The 15,656-nt window shown below is 49.8% G+C and overlaps 1 protein-coding gene across 8 annotated transcripts in view; it reads right to left on the bottom strand.

Moving 5' to 3' along the window:
- Positions 1-318: 318 nt before the first annotated feature.
- The window catches only part of BSDC1 (BSD domain containing 1), a 30,118-nt gene continuing 14,780 nt past the window's right edge, over positions 319-15,656 (bottom strand). For 4 of the 8 annotated variants that reach the window (XM_055255559.2, XM_055255562.2, XM_055255561.2 and 1 more), the window contains 6 exons: positions 13,604-13,719; positions 13,096-13,164; positions 12,851-12,929; positions 11,129-11,608; positions 3,645-3,748; positions 319-1,860 (listed from right to left, as the gene is read on the bottom strand). In XM_055255559.2, the coding sequence (XP_055111534.1) occupies positions 1,828-1,860; positions 3,645-3,748; positions 11,129-11,608; positions 12,851-12,929; positions 13,096-13,164; positions 13,604-13,719 (881 nt within the window). In that variant the 3' untranslated portion in view covers positions 319-1,827. Of the gene's footprint in view, positions 1,861-3,210; positions 3,749-3,782; positions 4,543-11,128; positions 11,609-12,850; positions 12,930-13,095; positions 13,165-13,603; positions 13,720-15,656 lie in introns of those variants that run through there. The other 4 variants (XM_055255560.2, XM_055255556.2, XM_055255557.2 and 1 more) reach the window with 2 other exon arrangements.

Raw genomic sequence — 15,656 nt, 5'->3', positions numbered from 1 at the left:
CAAACAGGGGCAAGACGGGAGAAAAATGACCAAGAGCAACTGAAGCCATTGTTGTTGCAACTTCCTTTCCAAAGGAAAGCAGAGGCGCTGGGAGTGCAGAGATGGCCTCCCGACTCCTTGTCTCAGTGAGAGGCCTGCTGGGAGCCCTGACCCTTTCTCATCCCAAAGGCAAAGCTGAATCTGGGATGAGGACAAGGGACGTCCTCTGGACCCAGGCTATCCCCCTACCCTGTCTCTGGCTCCAAGTGGGAACCAGTCCTGCCCTGGCCCAGTGCAGCTGCCAAGGGGACGAAAACAGACCCCCAGACACCTTCCAGCTTCGGTTGAATCACTTTAATGCTGTTAACGGCAAGTCTGTAAAAGGTTCAGGACAAAGTTCTTTTTTCTTTCTTTTTTAATTATAAAACTAACAGCTGTTAGAATCTTTTTTCCTTTTTTTCCTTTTTTCTTTCCCCAGCTACAAAATACTCTGGGGAGATGCATTATAATTTAAAATATATAATATTGCACAAACAACCAAAAGGTTAATTAAACTAAAGAAATAATTACAAAGAGAAAAACCCCATCCCGTCAAAAAAAAGATTCAGCATTCTCTCCATCCCACCCCCTCACTGAAGGTTTGAAGTGGAAGTGACCTCACCCTCTCGGTGTCCCTGACCCACGATCCCTTTCACTCATTGGTGAGCACACCAGATTAGGTACAAGAATCACCAGAGCAGCATCGTGAAGCACCAGGCTCTCCAGAAATTCCTGCAGCCCCTCATTCCCCCAGAGGTGCAGCTTTACCAGAGGGGAGGGTGAGAGCACAAAGGCTGGGTCTGTCTTCAGGAAGAAGAGCTTTTGCAGAAGCCTGATGAGAGTTTCAAGTTCACCCCCAGGATAGCCCTTCCAGACGCAGAAGGGCCGGGGCAGAGAAGCTAGGCTTACGGGAGTTGTAAGCACTCGGCTTTGATCACCGCTCTGTACCGCTGGTAGCTGTTTTGTGTCCTAAGCTACAGGGGAGTTGAGGTGGGTAGCTGGTTGGACAAGGTATCCTGCCAGGCAACACACAGAAGGGCCGGAAGTGGCCCCCTCCCTTCTTGGGGAGGGGAAGAAACGCAAGAGCGAACTCCTGCAGGTGGCACAGCTGGGCTAAGGACTTGGGTGCATCTGACATGAAGAAGCCCTGGGAAGGCATGGGGACAGACCAGCGTGGGCTGGAGGAAAGGAAGGAGGTGGGTCAGGGTTTGGTCTCTGGATTCTGAACCCCAAAGGAGCCTTTCCAGGAATGGAAAATGCCTGGGAGGGGGAGATTCCCAAGAGAGGCAAATTTCCCAGAGATAAGTGCCTCTTACCTACTGGGATAGGAACCAAAATGTGTTCGCTGTCCCTATTTAGCCAAGGGTAGGTGGCATGGCCCTCCCTGGCTGCTGATGTATGGACAGAGTATGTTGTCTCAGCTTCCTCCGAGAGACTGGTGGTTTAGCTTCTGTCTACACAGGCAGAGGGGCTAGAACTATCCCTTGGGACTTCCCAGCAGGAGTCCTCAGGAACAGTGGGTGTTCAGCAGAAAAACACAGGCTCTTCTGGTGAGGGGGATAGGTTTCCTCTCCCTTGGGTCATCCTATTGTTGGCACAAGTCAGAGTTCCTGGCCGGGATTTAGAGAGCCCCTTCCCAGGCGTGAGCAGAGGCCCAGAGGGCCAGCAGGGAGCCACCAGAATCTGTGCCGAGAGCTCTGGTTGGCAGAGGAGATTTGGGGGAACATTCTCAGTCTTCCAGGGCTGGGCTGAGACGAGCGAGGGAGGCGAGAGATGCCATGGGTTGGGGAGCTGCTCCCTCTGGCTCCCTCACTCCCAGTCCTCCCACTCTACATCTTCCAGCTGCAAATGGGAGGGGGCAATGGAGATCACAAACATATAGTTACTCCTGAGCCAGGCCCAGACCTACCCTCCCCTTGCTGAGCAGAGCCACCTCCCATCCCTACCCTAGGCCATACTCTGAGGTCCCACTGAGAGTGAACCTCTAGTCTTAAGGAATGTGTCTGAGGGGCAGAGCTGCCCTCTGCCTGAGGGGTGGGCCTGCTGCTCTGATTATTTCAGACCTAAAGGAAACACTTCCCCCAATCAACACCAGACACCACAAGGTGATAGCTGCCTACAGGAACCAAGTCAGCCTCAGTCCGTTAAGGAGAACTTGCCTCCTGCTGAGCAGATAATGCCATGGCTCTGAGATGCAGAGAACTTAGGAGGCCTGAGCAGATACTTGGCCCTGGACACAAAAGACCAGTGTAATCAAGGGCAAGTTACTTAGTCTTTGGGTGAATGGGGGCCACTGCCTGAGTGGCACTGTGGTCAAAAGCAGGGGTGGCAGTGGCCTACAGATGCCCACTAGGTCTTCACTAGGGGCGCCAACACCCTAATTCCCAGCTCAAGTCTCCCCACGGAACCTTTTCTTGCTTTGTTCCTACTCTTGGCCTGCTGTTGGCTAAGCCCTGGTATAGCAGGTTCTAGAATGCTCAGGTGTACTGCACGTCAGGTTTTAAAGGGGGCTGCAAAGACACAAAAAGCCAGCAAGCCCCTGTGGCCTGACAGGGCACTATAGGCCTTCTCTGTCCTGGGTATAGTGAGGTAGTCACAAGTGCAAAATACTCCTGAGTAGGTAAAATACTCCACCAAGGCTTTGGTTTCCCATCATGAAAAAGGAGGCCTTTCACATGTCTGTCTAATCTGTCCACCTCTAACAGGCTCATGAGTTACACGATGGAAGTACTCATGTGGTTCTTATGTGACAGTGGAACTAACGCTGACATGAATCAGATGTCTGGGCTGCAGCCTCAATCCTGTCACTTATTAGCTGGGAGAGCTTTGGACTGTTCCAACCTCTCAATTAAATGAGCCACTTTTGATTCTGAGAGGTAGTGAAGAATAACAGTACTAAGGCCTCTTTGAGTTTAATAACTGGAATGGGTTTTGTGGGGTTTATCACTAATGTCTCCTGAGTGCCACCATGTCTCAGGCAATAGCCCTAAGGTGTCTACATGGATCACCTCATTACAGCTTATAAGCCAGGTCTTATAATGATCAGTTCCATGTTTTAGATGAGGAACCAGGGGCTCAGGTTAAGTAACTTGCCCTTGATCACACTGGTCTTTTGTCTCCAAGGCCAAGTATATACTCAAGCCTCATACCTGGGGACCACAACTCAGAAGGTCAGGCAGGGTTTGATGTCTGTTTTCTCTCTCTTTTTTTTTTTTTTTTTTTTTTTTCAAAAATAGAAATGGGGTCTCACTATATTGGCCAAGCTGGTCTTGAACTCCTGGCCTCAAGCAATCCTCCCACCTTGGCCTCCCAAAGTGTTGGGATTACAGGTGTGAGCTACCACACTCAGCATGACATCTGTTTTCTTAAGCAGTTTCTCAGGCAATTTTGATACACAGCTAAGGTCAAGAACTCTCCCCTCTATCCACCCTGGAACTGAGGGGAAGTGCAGCCTGCTGATGACCACTGTTGTGGGTCTGAGCAGGAAGCTCCAGCTCCTTTCCCACAACCTGTCACCTCAGACAGGAGCAGGGACCCTCCTGAGGGGACAGCTGGGCTGGCTGGGGAGAGCGCTCACACCCAGGACCATTAGGCTCGCTTCCCTCTGACCCGCCAGGCCCACTCACCTCCCCGGAGGCATCCACTTTGGAAAGTGCCATCTGCACCTCGTCTTCAGTCATGTCCAAGTCAAAGTCTTTCTCCCAGTCCTCACTGACGTCCGTGCTTGAGCCTGGAACCATGAGCCACAGTGTGAAAAGCAGGAGGAGGCAGGGAAGGGGCACCTGAAGAGGGTGTAGCTGGGGAGACAGCACGGTTCACAAGGGTCTCACAAATACACAAGTCTTTACATTCTGTGTTCACTCTGGCGCAGCAATCCCACTTTGTTGTTTTGTTTTGTTTTCTTAGATGGAGTCTCGCTCTGTCACCCAGGCCGGAGTGCAGTGGTGTGATCTTGGCCCACTGCAACCTCTGCTTCCCAGGTTCAAGCCATTCTCCTGCCTCAGCCTCCCAAGTAGCTGGGACTACAGGCACCCACCCCAACACCTGGCTAATTTTTGTATTTTTAGTAGAGACGGGGTTTCACCACGTTGGCCAGGCTGGTTTCAAACTCCTGACCTCAATGATCTGGCCACCTCGGCCTCCCAAGGTGCTGGGATTATAGTTGTGAGCCACCGCACCTGGTCCCCACTTCTAAGAATCTATTCTAAGGAAAAATCTTGGATTCAGTCGGAAATTTAGCAAAGAGTGTTCACTGCAGTGCTGTCATAGTGATGGAAACCTAGAAACAATCTCAAAGTCCACTGACAGGGAATTAGACAAGTAAATGGTGAGTTACACGGTGGAACACTGTAGGCTGTTAGAGGTTAGGCTGCAGAAGGACTTCACATCCATGCCAAACAGCCTTAAACTATTACCTCAGAAAAGGCAGGTTACTAAACAGTGGAGAAGCGCTTTGGCCCAGAGGCTCCAAGAGAGTCACAGAAATCTTCCAGAGGAAATCAACAGTGAACTGAGACCTTGTCTCTAGAAAAAAATTTAAAAATTAGCCAGGCATGGTAGGACACACCTGAGGAGTCCCAGCGACTCAGGAGGCTGAGGTGAGATAATCACTTGAGCCCAGGAGTTCAAGGCTGCAGTGAGCTATGATCATGCCACTGCAGTCCAGCCTGTGGACAGTGCAAAACCCTGTCTCTAAAGAAAACAAAACAAAAAACCTCCCCTCGAACCCCCAAACAGTGGACCTCTTCTTCCTCACTCCATTCTGCCCATTACTAATCTTGTTCCTCCAGAAACATAGCAGGCGCATTCCCAACTTAGGGCTTTTGCGTGGGCTGTTCCCTGCACCTGGAACTCGTCTCCTCAGATATCTACAGGACCAACTTTTCACCTCCTTCATGCCACTGCTCAAATCGTACCTTCTAGATGTGGCCTACACTGACTATCCTAGTTTAAAGAGCAACCCATCATCACCCTCACTCTGCTCTAGTTTTTTTTTTTTTCTGAGACAGAGTCTCGCTCTGTCACCCAGGCTGGAGTGCAGTGGCACAATCTCAGCTGCCTGCAACCTCCGCCTCCTGGGTTCAAGAGATTCTCTTGCCTCAGCCTCCTGAGTAGCTGGGATTACAGGCACCTGCCACCACATCCAGCTACTTTTTGTATTTTTACTTATTTACTTATTTTTTGAGACAGAGTCTCGCTCTGTCGCCCAGGCTGGAGTGCAGTGGTGCGATCCTGGCTCACTGCAAACTCCGCCTCGCAGGTTCAAGTGATTCTCCTGCCTCAGCCTCCTTAGTAGCTGAGATAACAGGTGCACGCCACCATGCCTGGCTAATTTTTGTATTTTTAGTAGAAACGGGGTTTCACCACGTTGGCCACGCTGGTCTCAAACTCCTGACCTTAGTTGATCCACCCGCTTCGACCTCCCGAAGTACTGGGATTATAGGCGTGAGCCACCGCGCCTGGCTCTGGATTGTTCTTTTTCCCATTGTAGCGATCACTTTCTAACATACTACATAATCAGACTTAATATGTTTATTGTATATTAATAGAGGAGTTAGAATATGAGCTCTGTGAGGGCCGGGATCTTTTGTTTTGTTCTCTTATGTATTTCAAGTTTTTAGAACACGTAGTTGGCACTCAATAGTTACAGACCCTTTCTGTAAACCAGAGGTTGGCAAACTATGGCCCATGGATCAAATCTAGCCATGTCACATCATTTGTTTACATACTGTCTATGGCTGCTTTCACGCTACAAGAGCAGAGATGAGTAATTTCGACCGCATGGCCCAAAAAGCCTAAAATATTTATGGTCTGGTCCTATACAGAAAAAGCTTACCACCCCCTGCTCTAGGTGATTCTGATGCCTGTCTGTACTATTTGACGATCATTGCTCTAAACATTCATATTTGGCTATGACTTCTTATAGGTAATATTAAAAATACATATATATAAGTTATTACTAAGAAGTAAACTACACAAATAGTTCCTTTCAATAAAGCATGTACAGTATGATTCCAGCTTTAAAATGTGCCCACAGATGCATGCATGCATGCAGAAGAGATGAGCAAGATATCCAAATACACTAGCGAAGTTATCTCTAGGTGATGAGTTCATGGGGTGATTTTCCCTAATTTTTTTCCTAAAATGAACACATATTATTTTGTAATCTTTTTTTTTTTTTGAGACGGAGTCTCTCTCTCGCCCAGGCTGGAGTGCAGTGGCACAATCTCGGCTCACTGCAAGCTCTGCCTCCTGGTTTCACACCATTCTCCTGCCTCAGCCTCCCGAGTAGCTGGGACTACAGGCGCCCGCCACCACGCCTGGCTAATTTTTTGTATTTTTAGTAGAGATGAGGTTTCACCGTGTTAGCCAGCATGGTCTCGATCTCCTGACCTTGTGATCTGCCCGCTTCAGCTTCCCAAAGTGCTGAGATTACAGGCGTGAGCCACCGCACCTGGCCTGTAGTCTTTTTTTTTTAAGTACCTTTAAAAAGAGTGTGTCCCTGATCCTCCGATGGCATGACCAGTAAACATCTCCGTTTCCTCTTCTCCGACCTACTCCTCACCAGATGCCTCCGTGCGGAGACCTACCCCTCAGCCCCGCTCCCATGTTCCTTATATGGTATCCTGCATCATCCTCTCTTCTAGCCAGAGCATGGTCTCTGGGGCCGGCAGACCTGGGTTGAATACCTACTCCTTTACTGCATAGTCTTGGGCAAATTATTGTGGGCTTCAGTCTATTTATAAAATATGGATAAAAGCACCCTCTGCAAAGAACCACTGGAGAAGCGTATTAAAATGCAGACTCCTACCCTGCCCACCCCCAGTCCCAACTAAGACTCAGCAGGGTTAGCTGGTGGCTGGGAAGGCTGCATTATAAGCAGGTACCTGTGTGATTCTGTGTAGACCCGGGCCTGCCATTTGAGAAACAACGGTGTTAGAATTAGAGGTATGAATGTAAAGTGCCTACTACATATATACACATGGCTATGTAATGAATGGTGCTGCCTTTCTTCTAAGGGCCTTGTGTCAGAGTTAAGTCATTCTGTACACGGTACCTCAGCAAGTCAGGGCAGCCAAGACCCAGTTCTTCTGACTCTGCACCTACATCTCTCTGTGCCTTCAGGACACTTAGGTAACATTCATCTGGCTGTCACCACAGGCTTCCTGTGGGTTAGCCAGACTCTTGGCTGCTTTCTCACTTCAGGGCTTTGGTTGTGGCCATGACAGCTTTCCCTGACCTCAGGTTGCCCTCTAGGGACTTGAAACCGTCTCTTCAGGCTTAAATGCTATGGCAGACCCTTTCAGGGGTAGAGAACAGAGTATCCACTAACATTTCTGGAATATTCCACATCTACCTCTTGGGTGGGTATTAACAGTCCCAGTATACAGATGAGGAAATGAAGGCTTCAGGTGGTGCAGGGAGTTGTGAAGCTGGGCTCTCTCTACCATCTGCCTCCTTCCACCGTACTGTCCTGTCACACAGGAGAGCACTAAGATCTCCATTACAATGTGCATGTGGCAGAGAGGTGGCCTATGCTACAATTCAAGACTTCAGGATGGAGTTCTACTGGTTTGGTTTTGAAAATGGAAGTTTTCAGATGATTGCTAACTTTGTAGTGCTGTCACTCACAGCTCATTTTATTCTGTTTAATCGGCTCTCTGCTTCCCCAGTTAAGAAATAGAGGCAAAACTGCTCTTAGGTCACACAGTCATGAAGTGAGGTCTTAACCTCCAGCCTCCTTCCAGGCCACAGGCCTGCCCCAATCTCTCCTCCCCTCCTCTGCAGAAAGAAGTCCAGTCTCTCAGAACAGACGAATCCTGTGACAAAACGTAGGTGGAAAGCAGCTCTGCGATGACAGGGATCACCCTGGGACCCAGTAAAACCCTTTGGCTAGGGTACCCCAGGAGACTCTGCTATACCCAGAGACCAAGCCTTATGTCACCCTAGGACGTGGGCCCAACAGGAAAAAGGAGTCACTTTGTCTCCAAGCCCCCATTCTTCCTTTTAAGATTTATTTCCTCTACTCTGTTCCCACTGTTCCAGCCTAGTCCAAGACTCTGGCTTCCTCCCACCTGACTACAGTTGTTTCTTGTGGGTCTTCTGTAGCACATCCTCAGCCTCTCCTTTCACAGGCCCCGAGGGCAGCAGAGGCAGCATAGCAGAGTGGTTAAGAGCTTATGTTTACCTCTCCTATAATTTCAATTTCATCCAGTCTCCAACCACTACTGATTTTTTCTGATCACCCTTTGTAGCCCAATTCCAAATGAAACCTATAATTTGTAACCCTCCAACTGTTTCACTATCCCTCATTCTCTCCCTTACTCAGCTCAGATTCCATGAGGCATCATTCTTATCGCTTCTTGCATATACTTTCTTTTCTCTCCTTTTTATTTTTTTGAGACAGGGTCTCAGCTCTGTCACCCAGGCTGGAGGGCAGTGCAGCGATCTCAACTCACTGCAGCCTCAACCTCCCCACTCAGGTGATCCTCCCACCTCAGCCTCCCAAGTAGCTGGGACTACAGGCACGTGCCACCACATCTGGCTAATTTTTTGGATTTTCTGTAGAGATGGGGTTTCACCACAATGCCAGGGCTGGTCTTAAACTCCTGGGCTCAAGTGATCCACCTGCCTCAGCCTCCCTTAAGTACTGCAATTATAGGTGTGAGCCACTGTGCCTAGCGGACTTTCTTCTTTTCATCCACTGATTTTACCTGGCTAAACTTGAACCTAATTAGATCCAACTCCCCATCTGCTCTGTTCCTGCACCTCAGCAACTGAATGTGGCTGAACGAAAATACAACAGGTTGATGGTCTCACTTAAAATCTACAATCACAACCTCAGTGGGCCCTGGGACCATCCACCCAGCAACCCTATTACACCTGTCAGGCCCATCACCTACTCTTCCCTCTCCTACAGGAGTATTTCACACACTCTGAAATATTTACTGGGTGGGTCACTGATCTCAGGTTCTAGAAATAGGAGAGAAAGTACACAGATCTCACAGGGCTTTTGTAAGGATTGAGTAATATGCACATCAAGTGCTTAGCACAGATCTAGACACACAGGAAGTGCTCAGAGAATGTCACCTCTATTATCATTTCCCCAAAGCAGGGCTCTCCTTGAATTCTGCTCTGATTGAGGATCTATCATGAAACAATTATCCCGTTTATGGAGGAGCAAACAAAAGCTTAGAGAAGATTAGTAATCTTTCTGAAGTCACATGACTTATGAACAAAGTTGGGATTTGAACCCAGAACTGTCTGAACTCCAGAACCCACACCCTTAGCATCCATGCTCTGCTGCTTTATGGCCCCAAGGCCAACCTTCTGAATCCAGCTTAAGGTTTTACATTCTGAAGTTCTATTTCTGAGTCAACCCACTCACCCTTCTTGTACCTCCTTCTCCTGGGAGAGAATACAGAAGAGTGGGTTTAGGTCACCGCCCCTTAAACATGCCCCATGCCCTTTGCCGACTGGTCTTTGTAGGCCTCCTCAGCTTAGACTACCACTCCCCTGCACCTGCCCCAAACTCGCCAACTCTCCTATACAAGGCTTGTCTCCTCAGCGAAGCACCGCAGATGTCCAGAGATTCCTTTTTTCTCTGAACTCCTCCAGTACCAGACTGGCCCATCCTGCTTTATGCTTCCCCACAAAGGCTGCGGCTTCTGCCCCTCTCCCACTCAGTGTCTCATAAAGAACAGGTAGGAGCTCAGGCCGGGCACGGTGGCTCACGCCTGTAATCACAGCACTTTGGGAGGCCGAGACAGGCATATCACAAGGTCAGGAGATCGAGACCATCCTGGCTAACACAGTGAAACCCCGTCTCTACTAAAAATACAAAAAATTAGCCGGGCGTGGCAGCATGCGCCTATAGTCCCAGCTACTCGGGAGGCTGAGGCAGGAGAATGGCACGAACCCGGGAGGTGGAGGTTGCTGTGAGCTGAGATCACGCCACTGCCCTCCAGCCTAGGTGAGAGTGAGACTCCGCCTCAAAAAACAAACAAACAAACAAAAAACAAAACAGGTAGGAGCCCAGTGGATCACTGATCGGAGTCAGAAGGGAGGCACTGGGTTGGAGACTGGAAACTCCATGGTTTCCATCAGGGAATAGGTTAGAGGTGGGGTGGGGTCCATTTCCCATCCACTGTGGCAAACCAGTCCCTTACTGCACCAGCAGGCCAGGCCTTACCGGCTGGGCAAGCTCTGTGGCTGTGGCTGGTGCTGAGTGTTAGCAAAGACAGGAGGATGTGTGTGTGAAGTGTGCAGGTGGTGGGGGGACTGGGGGCGGGGGGGTTCTTAGTGATAATCAGCCATCCCTGAAGTGGTATTTTGGATGTGGCAAAAAGGCTGACACCAAGGCTATCCTTGTCCTTTAATTCCTGCAGTTACAGAGGTTGCTCTTTGACATAAACTCAGAGTCTCCAGTCTAAAATTCCATTATACAGATAAGAAACTGAAGCTCCATTACTCAAGCTGGGTCACTGTAAGTTCATGGGTGTTCATTATTTCTTCTTTAAACTGTAGGTATGAGTTTTGTTTATATATTTCATAATAATGAAGGCTTGGGGAAGCTGAATGACTTTCCTAAGGTTACACAGGAAGAAGACCCTTAACATCAATGTCACTGGGATTCCCAAGCCAGGGTAAGGTTAAATTGTCCAAAAAGATAGAAATTGGCACAGTGTGCTAGTTAAGGGCATGGGCTTGGAGTCAGACAGCCCTGGGTCTGAATCTGGGCCTCCTGGCCATGTGAACTTGGGCAAGTTACCTAATATTTTTGGGCCTCACTTTTTTCATTTGTAAAATGAGGACAATAATACTGAGAAATGAGGTGCCATATAACATATTTAGCATGGGATCTGGCATCAAACTTGTTTTGTTGACTCTTAAGATGCCAACAATTAAAGATGCATTCTTATTTCAGAGACTATGTGCAACTTACAATTAATGAAACGTTAGCAAACAGTCAATATATAGCAGCTGTCATCATTATCAGAAACGAAAAAAATCTGCTCATAGTATCCTAACAAGGGACAAGGAGACAAATCTGCCTTGGGAGGTGGCCCTGACCCCACACAACCCTCTGGGCATGGACCTCCAGACCTACCTTTCTTTCCATTGTTAGAGGGTGTAGACTTCCCACTGTCCGAGTTCAGCTCAAACACCCGTAAGTCTGTGGGCGCCTCCTCCCTCAGAGTCTCTACTCTGGCTGGAGGCCTGGGCTCTGGGCCGCTGGGGTGGCCAGCAGGGGTTAGGGGCTTGGAGTGAATAGGGGGTGAGGGTCCAGTCTCGCCCACATCCACAGCCAGGCCCTGTTCTTCCAAAGATGCCTCTAGCAGCTTTTGGGACAGGTCCTTGGGCAGCACTCGTGCCTCAGGTGCAGCGGCCGGGTTGGCGATCTGTGTCACGAGGGAGACGCTCTCACTGCTCTCTGATGGAGTCACCTCTGCGGGGGGCTCAACTGAGGTCACCAGATTCTCTTCACAGGGGCTCTGGGGGCCAGGTCCTCCTTCAGGGAATGTAGAAGTTTTGGCCACAGGAACCTTTGCCTCTTTTGGAGATGTGGGTGAAATGCCCGTGAGCTCCTCTATAGAGAGAGAAAGGCAGGGGCAAGAGGGAAATGTAACCCGGCCAGCCATACGACAACCTTGGAGCTCTCAAGTTCCTGCCAAAGTTTACTCTGATCAAGACTCAAGCTGGGCATGGTGGCTCACGCCTATAATCCCAGCACTTTGGGAGGATGAGATGGGTGGATCACCTGAGGTCAGGAGTTTTTGAGACCAGCCTGGCCAACACGGTGAAACCCCATCTCTACTAAAAATACAAAAAATATTAGCTGGGTGTGGTGGCACGTGCCTGTAATCCCAGCTACTCAGGAGGCTGAAGCAGGAGAATCGCTTGAACCCAGGAGGCGGTGGTTGCAGTGGGCAGACATTGTGCCACTGTACTCCAGCCTGGATGACAGAGTGAGACTCTGTCTCAAAACGAAAAAAAAAAAAAAAAAAAAGACTCAATAGTGTCATTTAGCTCACCCCTTCGCCATCACAACGCTTCTGCAGACACTCCCTGCTAGTCAAAGTCCTGCTTAGCCCTGGGGCCTAATGCCTGGTGGGCTTCCAGCAATGCAGTCCAAGGGGCTGTTATGGATTCGAAAGCCAAGGCTCAGAAGTGAGTCAGTTTTGGGTTCAGGTTGGGCTCTGCTACATCCTAGGTGTATGACTGGGCAAGCCACCTAACTTTTAACTTACTCTTAACTTACTTTTATCCTTAAGAGGGGTAATGGGGTTGTGGTAAGGACTCTGTGTAGAGCTCTAAGGGCAGCCTGGACATATGGTGTAAACACTTAAGAAATGCGTTAATATTATATCATCCAGAAAGCTTCAACATGTGGTTCTAAGCTGAGCTACAGGTAGAAGATGCTCAGCTCCCTCCCTCACTCAGTGGTTCCCAAACCAGCCAGGGCATTAATATTGCCAGGGAGCTTGTTTAAAATACACGTCTGGCCGCATCTTTACAGTCTTCTTTAGAAGGTGGGGAAAGGAATCTGGATTTTCAATAAGCTCCCCAGTGACTAAGCGGCAGCTGGTTCATGGGCTGGCAGGGGAATCTACACCAACTGACACATATGATTCCTGTAGCTAAATTGGAATTCCACTAGCCTTGTTCAATATCCCCTTGTTAGCTCCGCCTCTCCTCACACATACAATGTGCTTGTTCCCTACTCTTCCCTGATGGGCACCAAGTCTCTCCAGGCTTCACAGAGCATGGCCCAGCCCAGAGTGTCCCGCACAGATGTGTCACTTGCCCCTCACCTCTCAACACCTCTTACCTTCTTCCTCCTCCCAGCCGGGCTCTTCAGAGATGCTCTGTTCCGCCCGCTGCTTCAGGGCGTCCCTCCGGGCCTGCTCCTGAATGTGGGGGAGCAGATGGCCACAGGCAGTCAGGGCACCCTCTTCCTAGACCCTAGTCCTGATCCCACAACTCTTGGCACCCTGTATCCCTTTCTTCTCTCAATAAATCCAGCCTGCTTCCCCCAGGGTTGAGTGGGGACCTCCCCATGCTAGACCAGCATACCTGCTCTAACTGATGGACTTTATAGAAATACCGATGCCAGAATTCTGAATGGGAAACAGCTGCTGGAACCTGGAGGGAGGAGAAAATGGAGGTGAGACTTTGGGAGTGTTTGTGTGGGGTCTGTGTCCCCAGCCTTATCAGTCTATTCCCAGCCAGTCTGGATTTCAGACCCAGTAAGTGGCTTAGCAGTGATAGCCAGAGTACTTCCACCCTCACCAAAGTTTCAGCCAGACCCACCTTCCTAGTCGAGTTGGCCAAGGAGGGAGAAAAGAACTCCCATCAGGCTTTGCTGGCCCTTCCATTTCTCACCATTCTCTAATTGCCAGAAGCCTGGCAAACCAGCTTCTCCCATGTGGGGTCTTGGCTCAGGACATGGCTGGTCTGGCTCTATGGAGCCTCCCAGTGCTCTCCGGGCCAGATGACTCCGCAGTGACTCTGAACATGTCCCTCCCACCTCCCGACACCTCAAGCCTGGAGCTGGCTGAGGCCCTGCAGGCTGGGTCCTCACCATCTTGGTGTAGAGGGCCCGGATGGAGGGGCTGCCTACAAGGAGCTCTGAGATCTCCCCCTTCCTCTCCTCCAAGCAGAACTGGGAAAGCCAGGCATCAAATAATTCCGGGGGCCCTGCAGAGGGACAGATGCTGACGGTCAGTTGCCTTGGTCTGGGAAAAGAACACTGGGCCTACAGAACATACCTAAGGCTGGACATGGAAAATGAAGAGAGCTTGAGTGTTCAAAGCCACTTAGCCAAGGGTAGGGGGTCAGGCAGGGTGAAGGGGCGGGTGCCACACCTGAGTGATCTCCAGAAGGGGCTGCAGTCTCCATTTTCTCATATCCCTGCTGGCTTTTTAGCCCATGGCACCTGGCTGCTGAATCTCCTCATCTCTGAAACAGCTGTTCTCAGGTCACATGACCCCAGCTGCCAGAGCCAACATCTATTTCTCTGTCTTCCCTCGCGTGACCATCTCTGACTCTGGGGGCCATTGCCTTTCTCCTGAAGCCCTCGTCTCTCCTGGTTTCTCACTCCTTTGTTATTTTCCTCCACTTCTCTGGTCGGTCCATCTAAGTCTCTGTGGGTTTGTTTTCCTTTCCTTTCCATATCTCTCTGGCTTTTTATTTTTTTTCCCAAAATAACTGCCACTAAACCACAAGTTTCAACCTCATCCTCCCACTGATAATTCCTGTGTCTCTTTGCAGCCCAGGCTACTCTCTCGGCCCCAGATCCAGAGGTCCAGGTACCCCCGATACTTCCACCTGCAAACACACGGTGCGCTCATTTTCCTTCCCATCTGGTTATCTGACAGGGTTATCCAACCTGGGGGCCATCCTATCTCCTCCCTTATCCAATCACTCTGGATCACACTTCTTCAGTGTCTCTTTTTTATTTTTTAGAGATAGAGGCTCGCTCTATCACCAGGCTGGAGTGCGGTGGCACAACCGTGGCTCACTGCAACCTTTAACTTCTGGGCCCAGGTGATCCTCCTGCCTCAACCTTCCGAATAGCTGAGGCTACGGGCACGCCATCACGCCTGGCTAACTTGTGTCTTTTATATGCACACTGTCCTCTTCATGCCAACTGACTCTTCCTAGGTTCTGGCCTTACCTCTGACACGGGATTCCTACCTAGCCTCCTAACTGGTCTTCCTGTCTTCTGTCTTTCTATTTCATTCTTCACAATGCTGCCCCGAGGGCTGCTTTACAAAATGCAAACTCTCATCACCGCAGGCCTCAAAACCTTTCATTGGCTCTCTATGGGAGGGCTTTTTAAGCTGGAGTCCAAGATGGGCTTCAAAGGGTCAAAGAATTCCCATATTGCACAAAAAGTTTTGTGGAGAGAGGGCTTGTCATTTTCAATAGATTTTTAAAGGCCTTTGTGACTAAAGAGAGGTCTAGAGCTACTACTGTGAGCCTTTTAGGCCAAAATTCCAACTGCCTGGTCTGGCACACAAAGCCCTTCACAATCTGGCTCCTACCAGCTGCTGTCACTGCCTTCACTTCCTCATACGCACCCTTTAACCCGGCGTTACTAAAAGGCGGGTGCTCCCTGCTCTCTCTACCCACTCTCTTTGCCTGAATGCCCTTCCCGACTTCTCATAGTGAAACTAGTTGACTTCTAATTTAACCTTAAAACCCCAACTCCATCCAGAGGCGGTGGCTCATGCCTGTAATCCCTGCATTTCGGGAGGCTGAGGCGGGTGGATCACCTGAGGTCAGGAGTTTGAGACCAGCCTGATCAACATGGTGAAACCCTGTCTCTACTAAAAATACAAAAATTAGCCAGATGTGGTGGCGGGCGACTGTAAGCCCAGCTACTCGGGAGGCTGAGGCAAGAGAATTGCTAGAACCCGGGAGGCAGAGGTTGCAGTGAGCCAAGATTGCACCATTGCACTCCAGCCTGGGGGACAGGGTGAGACTCCATCTCAAAAACAAACAAACAAAACCCAACTCCAGCATCACGTGCTTGGTTCCCAGGCCAGGAGGGGTGCCATTCCTCTGGCTCCTGCTGCCCCACTGCTCTGCAGAAGCAGTCATGCTGCTCTCTAGTATTTCTACTTTACTGA

The sequence above is a fragment of the Symphalangus syndactylus genome, chromosome 12, assembly GCF_028878055.3.
Source record: "Symphalangus syndactylus isolate Jambi chromosome 12, NHGRI_mSymSyn1-v2.1_pri, whole genome shotgun sequence".
NCBI classification, from domain to species: domain Eukaryota; kingdom Metazoa; phylum Chordata; class Mammalia; order Primates; family Hylobatidae; genus Symphalangus; species Symphalangus syndactylus.
This window is presented reverse-complemented; position numbering and strand designations above follow the sequence as displayed.